Source organism: Xiphias gladius, chromosome 6 (genome assembly GCF_016859285.1).
Source record: "Xiphias gladius isolate SHS-SW01 ecotype Sanya breed wild chromosome 6, ASM1685928v1, whole genome shotgun sequence".
In the NCBI taxonomy this organism is placed as follows: domain Eukaryota; kingdom Metazoa; phylum Chordata; class Actinopteri; order Istiophoriformes; family Xiphiidae; genus Xiphias; species Xiphias gladius.
This window is the reverse complement of record NC_053405.1, coordinates 5826639-5850902: the sequence shown is the minus strand read 5'-3', so window position 1 is coordinate 5850902 and position 24264 is coordinate 5826639. Positions and strand designations below refer to the sequence as shown.

Sequence of the window (24264 nt, the reverse complement as noted above, 5' to 3'; positions counted from 1 at the left end):
TGAACTCAGCATGCCAACAGCATTCTCTCTCTCTCTAACCTCAGAACCAAGATCTGGCCAATAACACTGAGGGCTAAATTTAGACAGGGTTAGGGAAAAGATGGGGGCAAATATGATTGGGTAGGGAGGATGGGGTTCGTTATAGCTGGGTAGAGAAGGATGAGGTTATTCATGCAAGGGTAGGGATGGATGGAGTTGATTATGATTATGTGGGAAATGTGTTGTGTCATCCATACAGTGAAGCTGACAGACATAGAGGAATAGTATTTTTACATATGAAATAAAAGGGCAGAGTAGCGGCAGATGTGATACACAGCCATGGGAGAATGACGAAGGTGCAGGTTTCTTTAACCAAGCATAAGGGCGTATGTGGTTGACTGCAGCTGTTAGGGGGTGCAGAGGGTTGGTTGGTCCTCAGGTGAGGCCATAATGCTGGGGCAGTGACAGTACCAGAGGGACGATGGGAGTGAAGTACATGTACGGTACTACCTAGGGGAGCAGGGGTCAGGGCCTGGGGTAGCAGGGGGAGGATAAGCAGCTAGCAGGTGCCAATTGTCCTCCCCTGGGCTCCGCTGGGCTTTAACAGGGTCATATTCTGGGCCGACTGAACCCTCACCCTCTTCCATCTGAAGGACACAAGATGCTTACAGTGAGCCCTGCTGGCTAGTCAAACAGCTCAACCATCAGTCAACCAGGCAGACTGTTGGTAGGTCAGACATCGACATAGCAACATAACCAGTAAAGCCAGCCTGTTAACTAACCAATTGCACTGCAAAAAATATCCACTTTAGTCCCATATTCAATCTTTAAATCTTTGTTTAGACAAGTAGAACGATTTGGATAATGAAATGTAATCACACATGCCTGTTTGTTTGCTGGTTTGTTTGTTTATTTGTCAGCAGGGTTACGCAAAAAGTACTGAATAGATTTGAAACGTACTTGGCGGAGTGATGGGGCATGGGCCAGGGAAGAACCCATTGAATTGTTGGGGCTGATCCAGATCATTTAATATGAATTTGCATTTTTTCCTATGAAGTCTGGTGTATGTTTTTTGACATTGGCCTTGGTGGGGGTCTGAGCTCTACTGATTGCATTTTATAGTTCTTACTTGTTTTAGGAATTTTCTAAAAGCTAGTGCATGTGGTAAAACAAGGCTCTGTGTCTGGAAAGGATCCTTCATTTGAAGTATCCTTATTTTGTGTTCATTTTCATTTGACAGAGATTTGAAATTGTCTCACACCAATGGCATTATCTTACATTTTTCTTGAACAAACATATGATTATAAGACTCAACACAAGACTAAACAACCATAGATAAGGTGGATATGTTTTTTTCAGTGCTGCTTATTTACCAACCAGCAGATTAATTAGTCAGTTAGTAAGTAAGTGGTCAGTTTTTCAATGTCAGTCCAGGCTGCACCGTAGGGAGGCAGTTAATTGTGGACACTTCTGAACCTCACCCCACAGTGCGCTCTAATACACTTATACATATCATTCCTGGTCAGCTTTTTAAAGCCCATCAGAAGTGACCTCACCAATAATCTTCAACAGAGCTAAAAGAAAGCAGCTGCTTTCTCGTTTTTGTAACGAGACACCAATATGCTTCGCTGGGCTTATTCACCTGCTGCAGATCTGAAACTCATTTTTAATTGAAGCAGTGAGATAATAAATCACTGCTTGAGATGAGGTCTTTCGGAAAATTTGAGTGGTTTGATGAGGTCACTGGAGGAGGGCTGTAACTTCTCACAAGAGCAGAGAAAATTGAACACATTGGCAAGAATGCAGGTAAGCTCAGAAATAGCCGTAAAATTGAGCAACACATGAGCAGAAAGAAGCTAGAGGCATACTTAATGTCTTGAGGGAAAAAGATCCTTCTAGTGCAGATAAGAGCAAATCTATTCGTTTCGAAACCAATAAACCTGCTGATGAATCTATCAGAGCTACAGGGTAGGCAACCAACATAAACCCCAGGAGAACGCTCTGGGTTCCTTTCTGATTAACTCCCGCTAATCTAATTAGCAAAAAAAAAAAAAGACTGAAGATACTGGAATTCCTTCAACAGAACTGAATAAATTGTATTATACAGCACATTATCATAAATGCACCCTCCTTTTGAACCCAGTAAGAGTGTATTATGTATATTGTGCATATTGTGTACCAATTCAACAAACAAATTACTCAATCTGGCGAAACGTATAATATGTATAACGTGCTTTGTGCCCGCCATCATTATGCACCAGAGTTTTATGATCTGAAAGTCTACATTTTGATTCTGCTCATAGAGTATGTGGGATGGGACCTGTATGTATAATAGTAGTACATGGAATATACACTTAGTTGCCAGTTTATTATTAGGTACACCTAGCTAAAACCAAGTAATATAACAGCCCTGCAATAAATCCTACCTTCACAAGGATTATAATGTTCAGTTTTGAAATGTTTTCAGAGACTTGTTGATTCAACTTTCTGGTCATTTTTAGGTCGTTTTTGATATACGGAGAGGTGTTTCTAAAATTTTGTCGCTCCTGTTTATATCAATGAGGGTAAACTAAAAACACCTCTACGTATAACACAATACAATTTAAAAAAAAATATATATACACAGCAGCCGTAAGGATAAAGATAGGCATGCAGCAAAATCAGCTTTTAAAATTGACCTAAAATACAATACAAAAATGCTAACCCTAAATACTGCACAAGGTTTGTTCACATGGTCTTGGAGAGTTCAATATGAGAAAAATGTAAGCTCTTAAAAACGTATCATTTGTTTATGTTCATTTGTCAAGACAGAGGCTGTCCAAGATGAAGGAATTATTATCTGGCTTTTGGTCTTTTCACTTTAACAGCTCACAGTTTTTTTAGCATTTCCCTTGCAGGCGGTTTATAGTAATATCTGCTATGACTGCACAAGATCTTAAAGTAATCAGTCTAAAATAGCTGTGATAATAACCCAGCTGTATGTCATGCTTCTAATAGGACAGCATCATGCTGCTGTACAAGGCAGCCGAGACCAGTCCAGGGGTCTGTCATGCAGCTGTAGTGGGTTATCAGTCTTGTTCTGTGGGTCTGCTCAAACCATGCAGGTGGACAACTCTGAGGTCAGGACGGTGTTTTCAAGTGGTAAAACCAGTCTGAGGGCGTTCAGCTGAGCATACTTCAAGAGGATGGACCATGCTATAGATAAAGGAGGTGGTTTGATGGGCTGCACCATGCGACTGATTAATATGTCACTTTAAAATGAGTGTGGCATGCCAGACTGTGGTTGTATGACAAAACCACTAGCTGATGGTCGGGTGGCGGGTCTGACCAGGCACTCCTATTTGGGACTAATGCAGATGCAGGACATCGCAGTCAGACCAGAGCTTCTTAAATTATGACTCAAGACCCCAAATAGGGTCCCTGCATGACAACGTTGCTATTACAGTACGGGGTAACAAAATTAGGTCAATGATGATCCCTAGGCAATCCGACATTTATTCATTCACTCATTCATTAGTCGGTTTGTTCATGCAGCGGGGGGAGTAATGACAGTAACATGCTGTAGCAGGCAGGAGTGGTGGAGGTGTGAGAACACATTCTCTATGTCAGCCTTTCACTAAAATGCAACACATGCAGCAGCTGAAATTCTTTATGTCACATTCTTCTGCATTGTTTCCAACCCCAAAAAGGCCGAAATATATGTGTTTAACCCCCAGTCACGGAGAATGCTAATTGGTTTGTCCAGGGCATGCAGTCACAGACATGAAACAAAAGGCCGAGTTCCAACACTGACAGCGCACATCACGGCAGTAAGCAAACTGCCAGTGTTAGAACAAGGCCTAAGTAGGACTAACTCAGGTCCAGACCTGGGAGAAAGAACATTTCAGTTTTGTACGAATGATACTAAAAAGGAGTGATTGTTTGTTAAAGCAATGTTTCTACTTTTTAGGGGTTGTCCATGTTATGCTGTAAATGAGACTTCACCCCTGATTTTGACAAGCATCTTGAGATTTACATCAATATTCTACGAGTAAGTCTTTGAGAAAAATGTTAAGGGTTTTTAAGAATACTGTGTGTATACCATCTGACATAAAAGCAAGCATATTTTTGACCGAGCATAGGTAATGTCACATCTGAAGTTTGCATAAGAATTATATGTAAAAGAATAACACTTAAGTGTTGACGGACATTACATATAGTTGCGTTTGGTTTAGTACTGTAAACGTCACAAAGGTATGTAACATGCTTTATGTAGAATCAATCATATTTCGTTACTGTAAGTGTAAACATGCAGAGCAAATTAAAACCTCTAATAACTGCATCAAATCACAGATTTTATAAATTTTAATGCCTTAATAAGACTTTTTGTTATAGATTCCTGTTTTGTGAAAAGGTGAAGTATCATTTTCAAAAAAGATTGGCCAGACAAGAAATTACTTGGTACCAATTTAGATAATTGATTATTCATGTTGGTCATTTTTCAAGCAAATATACCAACCATTTCCTGGTTCCAGCCTCCAAACTGTCAGGATTTGACTCTTTTCTTTGCTGTATACGATAGTAAATTTCTTTACAATGTTTACTGTATGTTTTTCATTATTATCTTACATTTTATAGACATGAATAATTGAGTAAATAATTGTTAGCTGCAGCCACAAAAAAAAAAAAAATTCAAACTAATGAAAAAGAAACTAAATTTAGAGATAGCATCATCAATGCAAGGGAAAATTACAAGCTGGTATTGGTGGCTGACCACTGACAAATATATACAGATTCCTGCCAAAATCTAGTAATATAGAAAAATTGCTCTTGACTAAAGCACTCCTGGGATACTTGTTTTATTTGAATTGATTTTTAGATGAATTTTAAACCCAGGGCTGAATCAGTCTCGTCTCCTCTACCTAATTTTGCCGAGCTGACTCTTGGCTCTGGACAGAGGCTGCAGAGCGATGAAGTCATCACTTATTGCCACGCGGTTGGAATACATCTACACCGGGAGCATACACAGAGAGGACAGAAGAACATACACAGACACATTGAAAGGTTAGAAATCGAGCCCTCACACATATTCCAACGCACAACTCATACTTAACTCACTCTCAGAATCACGCACACAGAAAGACAAAACCGGACAAAAGGTTAGACTAGAAACAACAAACCACCACATAGGAATTGGAAAGGCAGCTAATTTCTTTCTGAGAAATCAGAGGAGAGTTTTGAAAAGAGGAAGGTATAAGCTAAAACATAAACAGTCTCCAGCTGGACAAATCAATACAATAACAGTGTGGGTCTGCTGAAAGGTGACCACGCACACTGTGTGTTTGTCTATGTGCGTAGGTGCTGTGCATGTTGGATCAGAGGGGAGTCATGCGGTGTGTTTGAGCAACTTAACACCATGCGGTTCGTGTAAAGAAGTGGGTTATCCATGACCACAGATGCTGAGAAAATTATGTACTATTTAAACAATGTGACATATATAGCCTTTTCTCTCTCCGTCTAGAATTTGAATTACCTTGACATATTAGTTTAACTCTCCCTCCAGGTTCTTGTCACCTTACAGGAAATATAATTTCCACATTTGTGATAAAAGTAAGAATAAGTATTGAATCTAACACTGCTCACAGAAGACGGTTTAACTACTGGACTATGTTTGGCCTTCCCTGTGCCATTTCATTACTTTTAATGAGTTTTACTTTTGAGCCTGGGCCTGCAGACATAATAGAAAACCCAAACCTGTAGAAATGGCTTTTTGCAATTCCTCAACTAAAACTATTGGTACTTACACTAGCTCGTGTCTGATTTCTCCTACTGATTTAAATTTAAAAAGTAATAGTTAACATAAGCTTAATGTTTCTAAAGATGCGGATGCAGACACATTTTCTGATTCCACTGCAACATTTCCCTGCTGATGGATCACTGTACCTGATATCACACTGTCTGACTTCCTTCTCTAATCCTGTCTCTCTTTGCCTTTCAGCTTTCTTTAAATCCTGATTTTACCTTGACAAAAAGGATGTAATCTTGGCTATAGTCACTAAGCGACAGTTAGCTAAAATTATGCAGATTTCAGTCTGTGTGTGGTTCCTATTCACACATCCAAGATTACCAATATTGCTATAGCAGAGATAGGCAAAGACAACTTTGGAGAAAAACAAAACATCTGCTCTTCCCTGAGTAGCTACAGCAGAGAGTGAATACCCAGAAAAAATTAAACTAAAACACTGATATGAGAACTGCTGTTACCAAAAGTGACTACAATGCACCTTGGAGTCATGCCAGCAGGGTGCAGGGCATGTGAAAAGCAGAGAAACCTCTGCAAAGTAGACAGGTAGATGCTGGACAAGGCTTTTTCTCTCTCAGCCAATCTGAAATAGAACCTGTTTTTTTTTTTAACCAAAGAAAGAATAATCGAATTTAAAAGAAAGAATAATCCACTTTAAAAGAATGACTGGACCTCTTTACAAATGTTCCCAGACTGCAAAATTCTTCTCTGATCGCACACTTTTACTTCCTCCCACTCAGCCCCATGTTACCTGACTCTTCTGTGTGTTGGTGGGCTGCAGATGTCTGTAGAAGACCTTCTTAACCACATCAGGAAAGAGGCAAGTAATGACAATGATGATGATGGCGAACCAGGCCGAACCGCTGGACAGCAGCTGCACGAATACAAAGTACATGTCCTGGGTGTGGAGGAACGGCCTGGAGGGAGATGAAAGGAAACAATGGTTACATACTGCAGAAGAGGAAAAATAACCATTTTTATGCGTCTTATCAGTGTTGGCAAGCATCTACAAGTTGGTTTGTCTGTAAGTGACAGTAACAATTTTGCCAAGTTAGTATTAGAACTGACTATTGGTAGTCAGCTTCAGGCTGAGGATACAGCTAAAATTTTCAAAACAACAACAGAGGTAATCAGTCGGGCTCGGCTCAGTTTGCCCTCCTCCCTGTCAATTCAAGTTGCATTGGTAGTTGGAGATGTGCTCACAGAATAATTTAATTATTCTCAGACAGATCAGAATTAAAGGACCTGTGGAGATGTCAGACCACAAATATCAATTATGGACCAATTCTATCAGGACGGCTCCCACCAGTCTGTGAGGTGACTGGGCTGGGTAAAGTGGTCAAGAATGATGTGATCAATCCTACAGACTCCCAGGTAATCATGAATAATTCTAACAAAGCCTCAGTAATGTATTTACCAAGGGAAAAGACTGATAAATCTGGTGTAAATCAGCCTTTTTCATCCAGAGCCTCAGCATCAGACTAATATCAAAGTATGTGCACATTGTACAGACCTATCTTACTGTAGATCAGTCACTTTCAAAAGCAATTTTACATATTGCACAAAATATTGATGATTGTTCTAAAGTAAATATGAGCATGACTAAATGTCAATGAGCGACTTGTGCTTGAGGATTTTTTTTAAAAGCAACTACTCTTAGTTTGACATAACTGGAATGTAAATAAACCTGTTCAAAACCTGAGAAATACTGAAAAATACTGAATTGTTCTTTTTTTAGCATCTCAAGAGGAGTGGCTTAAACACATGCTAACTACATGATAGCTGTTGAAAAGAAAAGGCAGCAATGTCTTTACCATAGTCTTATAATTCATAGCGTTTATGCAATTCAATCTCCCTGTCCGTCTGCTGCATGGCATCTGCAGAGTATGGTCTACCAAATGTAGGGGTCTGACTTTATAGGTGTTATAGAGACTCCATGCAGAATCTAGGGGAGCATGTACCCCGTGGCAAATAATTTTCTTTGAGTTTTAAAGCAGTGTTCTGTACAACATCAAAATATGTGAACTCTGTAAGAAGGTGCTCTTACCAGATGATGCCTCCATAGAAGAGAGAGAAGATGAAGTAGAAGGCAATCGAACCCCATGTCACAAAATGGTTCATCCATGTCCAGAAATGAGTCTCTAAAGCAAGCTGTCATTACACACACAGGCACAACCATACAGACACACACGAGGGGGAGGAAGAGAGAGCTAGCAGTGACACACTGAGACAGGGACAGGTAAGGCATCAATAAATTACATCCATCAGCCTCAGTGCTGTAACAGAGACACTGACCCCAACCTGTGATAAATAATCTTCTATTAATGGCCAATGACATCATCATACTTCACAACATACTGTATTTCATACTGGGACTGTAGAAAAAGTGAGTCCATTATGAACCCCAACATGTTACCCAGCTTTCAGCTAATGCACACAGAAAACCTCAACTTGAAGCAGTATTAAGTATTTTTTTCACCACTAAGGGCAAAATTACTTAAAAACACAGAACACAAGCATCCGAATGAAGATGTATTTTTGGCCGCCTCATGATGTAAGACCAATACTCATTTGCCTTTTTATCTTTGTTCTAGTTCTCTGAATCCCATGGAGAAAATTGGGGTCTTTAGTTTGCAAAAAATTTGTCTTGACTAATTTGGGTCTTTGCTGTTCTGTGCTAAGCTCAGTTTGCTGGAAACAACTGAAACTACAGTGTGAAAACCAAACACTCACAGTACTTTTATTACATTTTTGAATATAGTAAGTATTGAATAATGTCAGTAAAAATATAAATAATGTCAATAAAAGCCAATGACTTTGAAGTCATGAAATAGTAGACAACAATTTGTAAAAGAACAGGCCACCTTGTTGTGAAAGGATAAGATTAGGTGTAACTTACCTTTAATGTGACAGTGATGACCATAACAGTGAAGACCAACGTTCCAAATGTCCAGTTTCCAAACATCTATGAAACAAACACACAGTTAGTGAAGCAGTCAACACTATTACATTGCAACAACAATGGAGACTATAAAACAGGGAAATAGTGCCTATGTTTAAATACATGGACCCAATTAATGGCAATATAATGATATGGTAACATATTGTAACTTATGATATCAAAATTTATATGCAACTGGGATATCTTGCAATTTCTTTTTTCTGCTGTCGAGCTCGAACTAATAAACATAATGTTACCTCTGCCTCTTTGACTCAGCAGTATTAGTGCCAGCATACTATCAGTACTAGCATACAAATAATTAAAATAGAAAAATCTTCGACATTTTGTAGGCATATCACTACAATGGAAACAAAAAACATGATACTTGATATTTACTGCTTATATTAAAACCGTTCAAAATCAAATCACAAATCTGGATAAAAGTTGGGGAGTCAGGACCGGCTGGACAAGGTGGAGCAGACTCATGCTTCCATTTAGAGATGTGTAGCGACGAGACAACCTCTACAAGACGCCAGCCTAAATTAACTCTGTGATGTTACGGTGCCTATAATGAGGCCTTGCCCTCCGACTGTGTGACGGCAGTTGGTAGCTCTAATGGTTGATGTGAGGATCACTCTTCTTAGAGTTTGAGAGCTATGGGGGGCATTGTTTTGTTGCCAGCCAATTCAAGACACTGCTGGAGTCTGAGCACTGAAAACTAATAGTGCTCGGCATAAGGTGTGTCCACAGAGACACTCAGGAAAGCCAGACAACAATTCTTTGCCCTTTAAAAAGTAATGTTTGTTCAAGCTCTAGTTTATTTATATGACTATATAAAACAGAAAAAAAAAGTTTTTACCGAAAATCCTTTATAAACTCTGCTCTGTGTCCCCTTTTGATAATCTATTTTCATATGCTATCTTCAGGTGTTGTCTCCCTGAACCATCACCATCTTTTAACCCACTAGTGATGGCACAAGTGACACTTTTCATAAACCTTGCACCATATGCAGATTTTACTTATTAAAAGTATGAACTGGCCTTGATTATTCTTACAAGTTATAAATATTACTATCTGTAAACTAGTTGGTGCAGCAGGGTGGGGAACAAATTCTCTCTGCATCTGTTAGCACAAGAGACAAATCTACAGTGTATAACTGCTAAAGACGATCATACACTTCAAGCTTGTGTGCTATATGGTTAGGTAAGGATAAATCCATTTGTGAATGTCTTTGGTTTGTTACAGTCTCTGAGAAAATACATTTTAAAAATTAGAATGAATGAGTTGTTCAACTGTGAACTGAACACACGGATAACTGCAAGAGAAAAATGGAGGAATCAAAATTGATTACAATTTACCAGAATCATCAGGGATCAGTGTTTTATAACTACCATCACACTGCTAATTTCAGTGTTTAAAAGATGAAAACTGAATCTCTGCTCTGTACTGTGATTCAACACAGTGCAAGATATCATTAGGTAACATGAATGTATACTTTAGGGCATAGGCACGAACATTTGTCTTTTTCTACATCATTCTCCTTAATACAAAAACATGGCGAGGAATTGTCCTGAGAGTCCTCTCATTAACACCCTAAGCAGACATGTTTTCAACAGTAGAGCAGACTCTTACCAGCTGCCTGTTAGCTCGCAAGATCTGAAGACATGCACAGCATGAAGGCAGAAGGAAAAAAAGAGTAATCAACAAAAGATAGAAGAAAAAGACAAGCGAGAGAAAGCAAGAGGAGTGAGTGCTTTTCTGAAATACCAAACTTCAGACAGACTGAAAGACAGGAAGATATGCAGTGGGAAAGAAAAGAGAGGTGGTTTCGTGAAGAGACGTAGAAGACATGATGAGAAGAAAAGGTAAAATTAGTAGAGCTTACTTATTAACAAGTGAATGACATACATGCTCAAACTGTAATAGAGAAACAGGCTATATAAAAGGCTGTTAAACAAAAAAGCAGAATGAGGGAGAGAAGAGCCAGATCAAGGGAAAGAGTGACTGCGGAAATCCCAGCAGGCAACCACTCCCATCAATAACAATAATTTATCATAACATGCACGCTGTGTCCTGCATTTGTTTACTGCCTACTATTTATGCCCTGTAGCAACATTTTCCTAATATGGTTTTGAAAATTACCACACACCCACACACACCTGTCCATTGCCCATAAGTGTAGTGTCTTCTCCCATCAGTATGTACGATCCAAAGAAGAAGACAAAGGCGTGACAGAAGCCCAACAGAGTCCAGTACAGGAATGTCCGAAAAGAAAGCAGAGAGTTCTTGCTGATGTCCCTGTAGGATAAAAAACATTTTTCTTCCTTAAGAGGATATACTGTATCAAAGATCCCTTTCACGTTTCACTATGATGAACAAGTTAATAGTTGGTATTTTGCAGAGTGATTGAGAAGAAATGTTTAATGAATTATGCACCAAATTGTAGGCACATGGCAACAAACTCAAACTTTGTTTTTTGCTTGATTTTTCTTGATTTTTTAAATGTAACAAATTCCTATCAACCATCTTTGCTTAAAAGTAGTTGGAAAATTGTGTGGGTAGATGATGCATATATCATTAAATAAAAGAAAGTTACTTCTCAATTTTTTTTTATTCATAATTTTATAACAGTTAGAAACTGATTTTTTAAAATACATTAAAACGGACCAAAGCAGCTTCTCAAACAAACAAACAACAGCCTTACCTGTACAGGCCAGGTTTATTCTGCAGTATGTGTGGATGGACCAGCTGTTCAAACAGACTGTACACCAGGATGGGCAGTGAAGTGAAGCAGATGTTGTACAGTGTCAGATAAACACTGTCGTACAGGGTCTGGGATGGACAGAGACAGCATTTCACTCAACGCAAACTTATTAGCTAAAACTGATATCCCCAACCCATCTTACCTAACTTGAAAATAATAGGCAGGGAGGTTGAAAAGAGCCACGTATACAAGTAAAAGAAAATAATGGTGGCAGCATAGTTGCAATCATTTACATATTACAGGTTATAAAGTGGCATAGCCACCCTCTGTATCTTTACAGGGTACACAGTCTAATATCTTAACATAATTTCTCAGGACTGATATCATCCTTGTCTAGGGCCAAGGTAATAACCTTAATAACAAACTAAAGGTTTAGTATCAGACTCAAGGCCAACCCTAGTTTGATAAATTATTTAACAAACATTAACTCCCAAGTTCCAAAGCTAGGGTCGCATAAATATCTGAAGAATATTTGAGAGATTGAGAGAAATGAGAGATTCACCATTTGAATGTAACAGCAGCTCAAAATGAGTGAATCACAATGAAGTTATTGCTTGTTGTTTTGAAGCCTAATGCCTGATATAAAATTAAAAATGGAAATCAATCTGGATATCATATAGACTCATCCCAAGATGAGTTTGTGAAAGAAAACTACTGTCTATTTAGGAATGCACTCAATGACGCAATCCAGGAAATTTGCCTAAAATGAAGGACTGTGCAACATCAAAACCAGGAACAAAACAACAATGACATATGAAAAACTGAGACAAATGGAGAGATAAAAAGACTTACTTGTTGTGAAAACAAACAGAAGAACTGGTATAAAAACTGGGGCGTGATAAAACACACATTCTAGAAAAGAAAGTGAAGGAAAGCAACGTTAAAAACATTGCAGACAGGACTGAACAGAGTCTTGTTAACGGCTGATGTAAAAGCCCATTTCTGTGAATTAGAATGTGCTCCTTTAGTGAATACTATCATCAGCATCTACTGCTATAAAAGGGTTGGAATGAAAGGGAGATTTGAATAACCAAAAACTGAAAATGAGCATCTTGTATCACTGAAGATCTCTTTTTGAGCTCACAGAATCTTGTTCTCACTCTAGTAATGTATTTGAATCAACACATTAAGAATTTGAAACTTCGTACCCACAGCCGTTTCTTACCTTGTAGAAAAAGTACTGTACAAGCGTAGCTATTCGAATGTAGTAGAAGTGACCGTGGACCAGCAGTAGTTTAGCCAGGAACTTAAACCTGGCAATTGCATAGTCACTGTTTCTCACGGCCTGACGACCCTCCTTCCCCATGATACCTGGAAACACATGCAAACACGTTATATGTTATATGTATAACTATATTTTGTGTGTACGTGCGTGTGCGTTGAGTGATTACCTATGCCCACGTGGGCTTCCTGTATCATACTGACATCATTGGCTCCATCCCCAACAGCTAAGGTGATGGGTTTCTCTGGAGACGTTTTTAAAAGACGTACCACCTGGACATTAAGTAATATTGATATCTGGGTCAAGTTTAAGTGAGTTAGAGCAAAAACAGGGCATGAATATGGTCTTTGATAACATCAACACAATGATAGTCTGTGTTTTAGCTCATGTCAGAAATTGATTTGACTCTCCAAAAATTAATTTGAAACATTAAGAGTGTTATATTAGGGTGAGTGTCCCTGGTACCTTTGCTTTCTGCAGTGGGGCCATGCGGCAGCACAGCACAGCTGAACAGTTTTTACACACTTCCATAAAGAGCTTCTCGTGTTCCCTCAACGCTAAAGACAGACTGGCCCCATCCACGACTAGCCCGTGCTGTATGACATGGTCGTCCTTTATCCTAGGAACAAATGGATACCAAGTCTCAGAAAAGAACAGCATAGAAGAGGAGAAAGATAAGGACAGAGTGGAAAGAGCTACAGAGCTACCAACCACTACCTCATGCCCTATTAGATTTTACTATTAGTCCATTCACCGGCACATTATCTTGTTGCATGTGTTGCAAATACATTCTTTTTCTATATAGTGAGTTTGTATTTTAAAGATTCATCATTTAGGAGCACTTTTGAGCTGTGACATCTTTAGGTGTTTTTGTTTGCAAAGTATGTTTTAGGACCCAAATATGGAATTTAAATATGTAAGTTCAGTCTCAGAGCAAGACTATACTAGCAAACATAAAAATATACAACTTTAATACCTATAGCAATGACTCTTCCATTGACTTGTCCCATGGCTTTTATCAAACTAACCACAGCATTTAACTAAACAACTCAGCCTGTTCTTTTAATTATGCCACATATTATGAAACTGCAGCATTTTCAGCCAGTTTACTTCTTAATTTTCTTACAGATACTTATTTTATAGAAAATGCCCTCTAGAAAAACGTACATTATTTGAACTTTTTTTAAAAAATCCTAAAAACATGCAACGCTGATGAAAACAAGTGATGTAACAACAAGAAATTAATTAAATGAATAAATAAAGAGCTCCAGTGTTATCAGAATACAAGGGTGTCAGATGCATTTTAAAATACACTTTGAATATTTTATGTATGCCAAAAGAATCACACACTCACCTCCTGGCCAGTCTGCGGAGCTGCTCAGCACACTCGTTGTCAGAGCGCTGCTGCAGGAGCTCCAGGATGTTCATGGTTCTGTGGAAGTGGCCACAGGACAGGCTGACACTGACCGCCGTTTCATGTTTGTCCCCCGTCAGCACCCATACTTTGATCCCTGCCAGCCGTAACGCCTCAATGGTTTCCTGGACTTTCTCTTGGAGTCTGAGGGAGACAAAGAGGAGAGAGAATAAACATCATGTGCCTATTCCATGTACTGTATATACAAAGCTTCTAGTGATTCCTATATATATATATATATATATACATACATATATATATACATACATATATATTAAATTAGGTCGATGCCCAGTTGGCATGAACCTGACGGAAATTTAGTTATAGACTTGTCGTGGGTGAGGTGATGTAGCTAGCTGGCATATAAACCTGGTGTTTTATTGGTGTGGGCTTAATGGGGTCAAACCCTGGAGCCTTGTTAGTATACTACAGTGTCCATAATTCAGAGTTAGGTGAATGTAGGGTGCAACCCTACATTGCCTAAAGCTACTTTTATCAGACAGTCAACGTCCGTGAGTATGGACAAACCTGTTTTGAAGCAAACAAAAAAAAGTTAGACTAACAGGTTAATTGTAGTTTGATCAGACGTCTTCAACAAACAACGGATGTAGCTAAAAGGTTATTGGCATCCGTGGCTGCTTTCATGTTATCCATATCTAATGACAGGAGAAAGGTTGCCTCTGGGCATCACTTTTTTTTTTTTTTTAAGAATATTCATCATATTTCTGATCACAGTTAATATTCCTAAAGAGTTAAATAGACAATTATTAGGATTACCATGACTATCAGATTTACTTTACTCATGCTGGACTGAAAAAAGATGGAATTCTTAGTCTTGTCTTCCATAATACAGGAGATCATTTGAATGTGACCATGTTCGCCTAAGGAGGAATTAATTCCAGAGAGAGCAGAGATATAAACTGAGGCGGAGAAGTGAGAGGCTTATGTGTGGAGCAGATGGTGAGCGGATGCGAACACATATCAACATTCATTTCCAGAGAGGCTCAATGAGGTGATGGTTCCATCTCCCTGCTGACTATACATTGTTTGTTTGTTGGAGATTCTCCCTCCCACTGTGTTTATCTGTCTTTTTTTTCGCAATGTGTTTTCTACTGTTTTATAATGCCCCACTTTTTCTTTTATGTCAAACTATTTTAATTAGCATGGCTTTACAATTCATTTAAAAAAAATAATTATTGTTTATCAGCTCTTTAATTCTTCACTCCAAACAGCCATAGGTTTCTCTGTAAGCAGCTCTCTTCTTTATTAAATGTATAATCAAAAAACTGATTTCTAGATTGTCTAACTATAGATCATTAAAACTGCAGATAAAGCACAGACAGTAAACCATTAATTTACCCACAATTACCACATCAGAAAAATTGTTGTTAAAACTAACCATTGTATGATGTGTATTCACTGTATGTTGGCCAGTAGCCATGTCACCTATATATCATTTGGTGGCTTTACTTTAAAAGGAACAGTTTAATATTTTGGGACATACGCTTATTTGCTTTCTTGCCAAGTGTTACATGAGACGATCCATATTCTCTCATATCTGTATGCAAGATATGAAGTGAGAGCCAGCAGGTGATTAGCTTATCATAAAGACTTGAAGCAGGGGAGACAAAGAGTCTGACTCTGTCCAAATTATATATTAAAAATCAACCTAACAAAACCTCTAAAAAGGTGCTCATGGCTTAACACATCATATCTGACATTAAACGGTAGGTGGACATCTTTGCCTTTGGATACTACAGATAATTTGACAGATGTTATTTCTCTTTTGAACTATTTGTGGTCTGCTTTGCATCGTAGGTCCAGTATTGTTTATGCGTATCATAATTGGTTGACTAATATTTTTGGCTCATAGGGAGCAGCTATGCAGCTACGTAGCTGTGTGTTTCTTGAGTTGTGCCAAACCTATGATCCATAGGTTTTTTTACAACCTCATTAACTGCTGTAGCAATACAGCCTGATGTGAAAGTTCCTTTACATGTTACCTTACTGGATGCTCATTAAATGTTAGGACATTAATGATGAAAACTCTCTCTAACGACTGCAACTCTACTTGGATGGTGATATTTGCGGATATGCGAGCATGGCTCGGGGCGCTAGTAACTTCTGACCTGCTTGCCATTGAAGGAGCAGCTTATCTCGGCCTTTGTATGAGTCATAATAAAACTTACTAGAGGTGTAGAGGACATAGGAAGAGGCCCACTATTTTCATCATATTGTCATGTTGAGGGTTTTTCCTTTCTACGTTGTATGAGAAGTAGTCTCAACAACTTTGCGAAAAAATGATAAAAAGGGGGGAATGTAAAAGTAAATTAAGGATTATAATTTATTCATTTTGTATGTTTTTACCCCTCTGTAATACTGTAACGATTGTTGTTCTAAAAATACCACCTGGTGGCTGTTCAGACAATCTCAGCATATTCCGGAAAAGGGGCTCCCAGAATTGTGATCTTGTCACAGTTACCTGATGCTCGTAGTCTTTTCTTAGCGATAGGTTACCATAAAGAGCGATGTTGGCGTGGAACTCAACTCTAAGGTTCAGCAGTTTGCCATTGGATGACTGTCTTATGTAGGTAACAGAGGGCCATTCATGTGTGTTTTCTCTCTTTGCTGGAATATTCTAAATACTGAAATTTGTAAACTGATGGAGAGGCATATCTTTTCTGACTTCTGCCTCTTGTAAGGTGTTGTCTCCTACTGTATATTGCAATGTATATTTTATGCTTCAACCCATCAGTGTTTTGTGTTATTTCAGGAGTGCTTTATAGCAATTTCCGGTACACACCCAGTCAGCTGTTTCCCCCCGATTCCATTCTTTATGCTAAAATAAGCCGCTCACATGCTGGCTATAGCTTAAAATTTAGCGTACAGATAAAAAGGTTGCATTAATTTTCCTATCTAGTATCTAATAGATAGGACTAATATCTACTATCAACAAGAAAGCATTTTAGCATATTTTAACTTTATTACAGTCCAGCAAGTTGTCAAGCTTTTTTCATTGTATTAGGTAAGAGTTATGAATGTGAGGAGATCCAGTATTTAACAAGGGCAACACTAATATATTGTAATTTATTCTTTAAATGTCCATACTTGTCCTCCACCCCCGTTGCTCCCAGGAGCTGCAGGTCTCTCTCAATGTAGCTGAAGGCCTCCTGCAGTCTCTCCTCCCTCTGCTGCAGCGCAGTGCGGGCACTATTCAGACGCCTGTCCACATCGATGTACTCCTCTGGGCTGAAGTGGCGACATGCTACCACCAGGGTCCGCAAACCTTTCTAGAGTGGGAGGAGGAGGGTGGATGATGGGTGGAGAAAAACAGGAGAAATGAGAGAGCATACAAGATAAAGATATAATGACATTAAATTATAAAAAGGTAAAAATAAAGGCAATAATGAAAGAACAAATTTGTGTGGAAAGGAATGGTAAATGTGAGGAAGTCAAGAAGATAAGGGCAGGAGAAGAAGAGAAGGAAAGGGATACGAACAGAAGCAGAGAGAGAAAGAACAAAGCTTGGCTTTAAATCAGGGAACCAGCCTGAGGGATAGACGACCACAAATCAACCCAGTCCAGAGCACCAAGTCCTGGGTACTGATGTCTGATGACATGATGTGGGGGCCAGATGTGCATGTGTCTATGTGTGCGTGTGTGCGTGTGCGCGTATGTGGCTGTTGTGGTGAAGAATTTACAGTCTAATGGGAACAGAGAGTGACAGAGCCAGAAGTAATCACTACAATGACGGGAAATGTCAGGCCTACACACACACAGAGAGACGTAATCATGAACAACAAGCATTAGAGTCAGATATCTGAATTTTTCATCACAAGGTTTCATCATTAAGAGATGTTAAATAGGGTATATGGAGTTTATTCAATCTATCTAAACAGACTAGGCCACAGATTATTTTTGACTCACCATGGCGTAAAGGACATTTCATGTAAAAGAGTAATATATCTATCTCTCTCCCTCACAAGATATCTATATATCTCTTTATCTATCTCTATATCTATCTATGTAGTAGATCATAGTTTAGGGAACATGTCAGCATAAGTCCTGTGACTCCAGTTCATCTGCACATTCACAGAAATTCAGGATTTCTGCAACAAAGAAAAAAAAAAATGAAACCAAACACAAAACGAGCAGCTGCTGGATGACGGTGTTTTGTTATGGTTGCCATGAGACTGTTCAATCTAATGAACTGATATGATATCAGAATTTCAAATTTGTTGCTGACCACTACCCACTGAATGGATATGTAAAACAGCAATGATAGTATAAGTTGCTGTTAAAGTTTTGAGACACAACAAGTGCATTTCAAAAATTTTTGTAAAAAAGAAATGATTTCTCACCAGTGCAAACTCATCAACGTGCAGTCTCGTCTTTTCTATCTCACCACTGGTAGAGAAAGGCAAGATGGCTGACTCCGCTCCCTTGGTGAACAGCACTTTGCCTCCTTGAAAGTCAAGACAGCAAAAAGAATGCACAGAGAAAGTAGTAAGAATACATACAGATCAAATAAGGCTTGCGAAAACACTTTAAATGAATCCAAATGCTGTATATTTCTATATAGAATTAACTAATGCAAAGCCTTAGCATGTTTATATCCGTTCTTTCTAACCATATTATTGAGCTGCATTTGCTACGTGGCTTGCATTGTAGCCATTAGTGTGTTATTGTGTGTGTGAGAATCGTGAAATGAGTGGCAAATTGTAAAGTGCTTTGGATGAAAGTGCCATATAAATGATCTCCATTTACCATTTACCAAAAATGCAGAGCCGTAGAACATTTTGTTACCTGAGGGAGTCTGTAGTATGACGCTCATCCTTCTTCGGTCAGCATCAAACTCTAATACATGGAGTAGTTTATACCTGAGTGAGCAAAGAGAGCATTAACTTCACGTCGGACCCAGTGGAAAGCGATAAACAGTTCTTTTGGGCAGGTAGTTTGCGCAATCATTTTTTGGCTGCAGTCTAGATTGCAAGTTTTTGTTGCTATAGCATAGGCACATTATTAAATGCAAGCATCAAATGAGAAAATTGGCTACTTGCTCCACTGTCTTGTACCTAAACAGCTAAAAACAGGGATGTGACAGATCATAGCTAAGCCATTTGAACTGAGGTTAGCCATTGACAATGTTAAGCCTCAGTTAACAGTTGGTGATCATATAAAATAGTTTTGAGTATTTGAGATTTAAGAGATCCACAGAGTGAGACGTACTTCTCTGACTTGCCAAATGTTTCGATTTCCATGGTATCTCCGCTGCTGCCAGTGAAGGCCACTCCAATTCTGAGGGAAAAAGGACAGCAGTTAATATCTATAATTCTTTGGAGAATAAAAAAATTTGACCTTTAAATATGGGGTGAAAATCCAATTTAGAAAAAGTTTTGAAGGTCTCTAAAAGACAATAAAAAATTTTAGCTACAGTTTTCCCCACGGGCCATTCAATCGTTCTTTCATCCAGTTATAAATCTTTCTCAGGGTCGAGGAGGTCTGGTGCCTACAGTTTATGGAATGTGTTTATTTGTGGGAAAAAAGGTGGGGTATCCTAATGAAACGCAGGTTCACAAATAGAAAACCAAGACTCCAAACAAGGTGATAAAACCGAGGACCTTTTTGTTGTGAAGTGACTGAGCCATTGAGCTACTGTATCAAACCAAGCAAATCAGTATCATTTTTTAAACCACCACAACAAAGTGCTACGATATGTAATTTCAACATGTTTGTGTATTTTGACCAATCGTGTCACATTTAAGCACGAAAATACAATTACCTTTCATTTCCGTGCCTCTTAGCACTCAATGTACAGAATTGGTTGACAGTTTAGATTGACATTATATTCATAATGGTTTTGAAACATTAACAGAGTGTTATATCGACCAGTGATTATTGAGGTCAGGATTCAAACTGTGTCGCCTTTTGGTTTAGATCGATACTCTGTCTGTGGCTCAATGGACCATGAAGGCACTGGGTCATGGGTGCACCCCCTAACTGCTCAGCATAATTTCATTTGAAGGTTTGAAAACTGCTTTGGCCAGAATCATGGACTCCATGCACCATGAATCTTGTAAGATTTTTAAAAACAACACAGTCTTACAATTTAGATGGGTGCTACACAGCCACATATCTTAAGTGTCAATTCTCCACTGATTTCTTGCAGAACTGCAGGAAGTTGTTAGCTCCAGCTTCTTTAGCTACCCTTTTTCAAACTGGTTTAGTAGAATCTGGTGATGTTCTGTTAATGTTTTTTCCCCTTTTGAGCCGGATTCCACACAGACCCACTTGAGGTTATTTTAACTACTCTCTAGACATTACATTGTTGCCTGTGCTTTATCCCTGTGACAATAAAAATGAAAAACAAGCGAGTATGAAAGAGTGCCACTTTGTATTTGGCCAGCAGTCCAACTTCCACGAGGCAGTCAGAAGAGGTAGTAAAGCAGGTAGATTTTAACCGCATGTCAACAGCCAGGATATTGGTGCAACGGTCAAGAAAAGGGGTATATATTATAAACGGTGGTTTATGGCTTCAATAAAGCCCAAACTCCTCTCTTACACATAAAAGTAGCCTGAACAGACTGAAAAAGAAAAAGAAAAAAAAAAAAAAAAAAAGGAAAAAAAAAAAAAACACACTTAAAAAATAGTTTTCACAAGTTTTGTTTTGTTCCATCAGTGGCATCCGAACACAGAAAATAAGTAAAAGGCTGGAATTTACACATTTCCTTTGTTGTAATAATCACACACCAATGCAATCTGGTGAAACTACAAGCTCTTATGGAAGTATCACACCACAGTAAACATAAAGATTGGGGTCATTTATATTTAAATTTTTCTTCTTTTATTTGTACCTTTTTCAACATCATCTTACATCACCTACTATATTTTCTAGGTCCCATTTAGATTTCAACATATGCACTATTTTGAATTTACAAAAGAGGAGAAGTCTATTTGAAAAGCTCTATTGTAACCTCACCTCTTTGCTGCCTCTACTAAAGCTTTCTCGTCTGGTGAAGAGGCATAGTATTCCATGTGATTAGAAGAGAAACCGTTTGCATGGGAGAAGGGATCACCTCCCCCAACCAGGCAGTCTGGCTGGTCGTAGCTGATCTGAACTGTGTGACACAATGACACCGCCTTGAGAAATAACAATTCCTCACCAATCTGGAAGGAGAGAAAACAGGGAAGGATGAGAGAGGAATAAACATCATAAATTCTTAACATAAATTCAAAACATACTGTAGACTTACTGTATGTAACTGTAAACATAAGTGATGATTAACATTCACCTCATTTGCAAAGAGCAACTTCTAGGTGTAGCGGAGTTGGGTTTAAGGTGAAGAACTTTGATCACTTCCGGCATTTTTTCACAGTTCTACTTCTGAACTGCACAAGTTCATTAGTCCAAGTATGTATTGTTTAGTATAAGAAATTGGCCTAAGGCGAAAAGCCATGGCTGTACTTGTTTGATGGCACCAGTGAGAACAGTGTATAAGTACAGTGTGTGTAAGTGTCTGCCATAATAAAATGAATGTAACGCATATATACAGTGTGTGAGTTACCAGGTGAGGCGCAGAACCATCTGGTGAATTGTCAGTCATTCCCTCTGGCACCAGTTTGCCATTAACTTCCCGGTACTTGGTTCCGTTAATTGAACACTCACGGAACTGCATCTCGTTTTCCGTTAGCGTACCCGTCTTATCAGTAAAAACATACTCCACCTGGCAAACAAAAACACAAAAACATGCACACGTAAGTCAAGTATTACTAAAGAAGAGGCAGAGAAGTTTCCTCTTGTCCTATTAATTGAAATTTTGACTGTTGCATAATTACACAGACACCTGAAATATGAATGGTTTATGTCTGTTTTTAAGAGTTTAGCCATATGTAAATAAATTCATATTTATTCCAATATTATGAAAAAATATAGTATATTATGCAAATATATAATATCTAAATGAAGAACTCATTTCAGGTAGGAATGCCCTAAAGCCATTTTCATACATACAGTACTCATTTTCTAATACAATACTCCTTTCTACTTTCTAATACTTTATTTCTTAAGAATATAAATGATATAAACAATTATTTATGTAACTATCTAGTGTATGTGTGTGTGAGTGAATGAGTGTATGTGCGCATGTACTCCTTTTTCATACCTGCCCCAACTCCTCATTGAGGTCAGAGGTGTTGACCTGAGCTTTCTGGTCGCTTTCCTCGTGGTATAAGTCCAAATCCCAGCCAATGAAAAAGGAGCCCAGGAACTTCTGCATCTCCACAGTAACGTAAAGTGAGATGGGGATGATGAAGTTATAAAGGACCAGAAATGCCAAGAAGTCTGAGATGAACTTCAAGATCTAAAAAGGAGGCAGGAGAGAGGAGTCAGAATAAGACACAAAAGGAGTGCAACACAATGAGGACAAGCAGTGGAACAAGATAAGAAGCCAAACAAACCTGAACTTAATTTAGGTGAAAAAGAAGTAAACAGGTTGCATGGTCTTAAACGGTTAGGAGTAATAGTAAGATTGCAAAATAAATGTGCTTAATGCACATCTAAGCCACACACAGAATGATAGTGCTTCAGCACTAATCCTTCTAAATCAAAGCGGGCAGTTTAATACATTCCCATAAACGAGTTAATTACTTAATGTGGCAGGAAAGGAGAGTGAGAAAGGATGACAGACAGAGAGACAGAGTATCAGCAGCTATGCAAAAGCCAAGTTTATGACACGTTAGACGTGGAATTGAGCTCTGGCCAACCTGCTAAACAAAATAAAAAAAATTTAAATTAAATGATTAACATTAAGGTATTTCTGAGCAACAAAAATACTCTACCTGTCACTGAATAGTGTAAATACTATTTTTTCCTGATAGTTATCCTTTTTAGACTTGGATATTTTAATCTTTAGGCCTTAAATTTAGACAAATTTCAGACATCTGACGGACCAGTTGATCCCCTAGAGAGAGGAGGTAGCAGTAATGAAGAGAGATGCTGTCATTGCTAAAGGGTATAGACTGTTACCGGAGAGAGGGAGTTTCTGGAGCACCTGCTATACCTAACAAACACAGCCATTATTTTGTTACTGGTATTCCTCTCTGTCTCCAGGGAGCAGGATGGCCAGTTTACAACCTTGTTTTTTTTTTTTCTCTGTCTCAGTACGTAGAGGCTGCTGCTCTCTCTGACAGATTACTGTTGGCAGGTAGGCTGATAGGCTAGCAGACTCGCCCGGTGACAGGCACTCCCTCTGTTATGCCTTGTCACAAAATCTAGAGACACTAAAACACGCCTACCAGCACCATCCTAGGATTCTCTGTGTGTAAGTGTGCAGATGTGGCTTCAAGCCTTCACTCATCATTATATTGTCACCAACTCTATTAATTTATATCTGCGGGAGAGAGAAAAAGCCAATCATTTTTTGGCGAGGAGATGAAAGAGGAAGAAGGTGTAGGTTGTACAGGATTTAAAAAGAGAGTCAGAAATGGAATGTCAACTAAAATCTCACTTCATCTTATCTCTGGGACTGCTAGACTGCACTGCTTACGGAAAAACAAACCAATAAGAATGTATTTCTCTGACACTTAGTACAAAGCAGACTAACCGGACTGCTGTTTCTCTCTTGTTCAGTCTTTTGGTTGTAGAAAGGCTCGTCCCATTTGTCCTCAGCCTGCCAGGCATACTTCAGGATGGTGCTGAGGATGGCCTCGAACAGCAAGATGCCCAGGTAGATGATTAGGAAGGTATTCATGGATCTGACACAGAAAAATATTTTTAAGTTGAATGTGTAATTATGCATATCCGGAAAAAGCAATATCTTGCCTACTCTGAAAGGCAATAGAAAGTGCTTACTTCTCCACTGCAGAACGTTTCTGAGATTTGCACTTATAGTTGAGGGCCATCTTGGACTCCATTCCTGTGTAAACTGCCACACCTGCAACATCACAGTTGGTTAAAGTATTACGCCAAGCTTGTGAGACACTGGTCCATTAAACCATTGATCAAAATTGTGCATGAAGTCATCAGAGCATAAGACACCAAAATTATCCATGTGTCCGAGGTAGATCATTGGCTCTATTTCTAAACTGCCATGCCTGCACCTGTACACTCTAGTGAAGCTTTGGGACGTTGCTGTAAAACCTGCAGATAAAACCCTTTTAAGAT

The 24264-nt window shown here is 38.7% G+C and overlaps 1 protein-coding gene across 2 annotated transcripts in view; it reads right to left on the bottom strand.

The window, feature by feature from the left end:
• atp11b (ATPase phospholipid transporting 11B (putative)) overlaps positions 1–24264 on the bottom strand; it is a 53536-nt gene that overhangs the window by 12214 nt on the left and 17058 nt on the right. For both annotated transcript variants that reach the window (XM_040129201.1, XM_040129203.1), the window contains exons 10-28: positions 23953–24034; positions 23705–23855; positions 22265–22462; positions 21668–21826; positions 21082–21269; positions 19332–19400; positions 18909–18982; positions 18464–18567; positions 17211–17392; positions 14043–14246; positions 13154–13307; positions 12858–12960; positions 12632–12777; positions 12259–12318; positions 11407–11534; positions 10862–11000; positions 8661–8726; positions 7809–7912; positions 6513–6678 (exon numbers count right to left, since the gene is read on the bottom strand). In XM_040129201.1, coding sequence (XP_039985135.1) covers positions 6513–6678; positions 7809–7912; positions 8661–8726; positions 10862–11000; positions 11407–11534; positions 12259–12318; positions 12632–12777; positions 12858–12960; positions 13154–13307; positions 14043–14246; positions 17211–17392; positions 18464–18567; positions 18909–18982; positions 19332–19400; positions 21082–21269; positions 21668–21826; positions 22265–22462; positions 23705–23855; positions 23953–24034 — 2477 coding nt within the window. The remainder of the gene's footprint in view (positions 1–6512; positions 6679–7808; positions 7913–8660; positions 8727–10861; positions 11001–11406; positions 11535–12258; positions 12319–12631; positions 12778–12857; positions 12961–13153; positions 13308–14042; positions 14247–17210; positions 17393–18463; positions 18568–18908; positions 18983–19331; positions 19401–21081; positions 21270–21667; positions 21827–22264; positions 22463–23704; positions 23856–23952; positions 24035–24264) is intronic.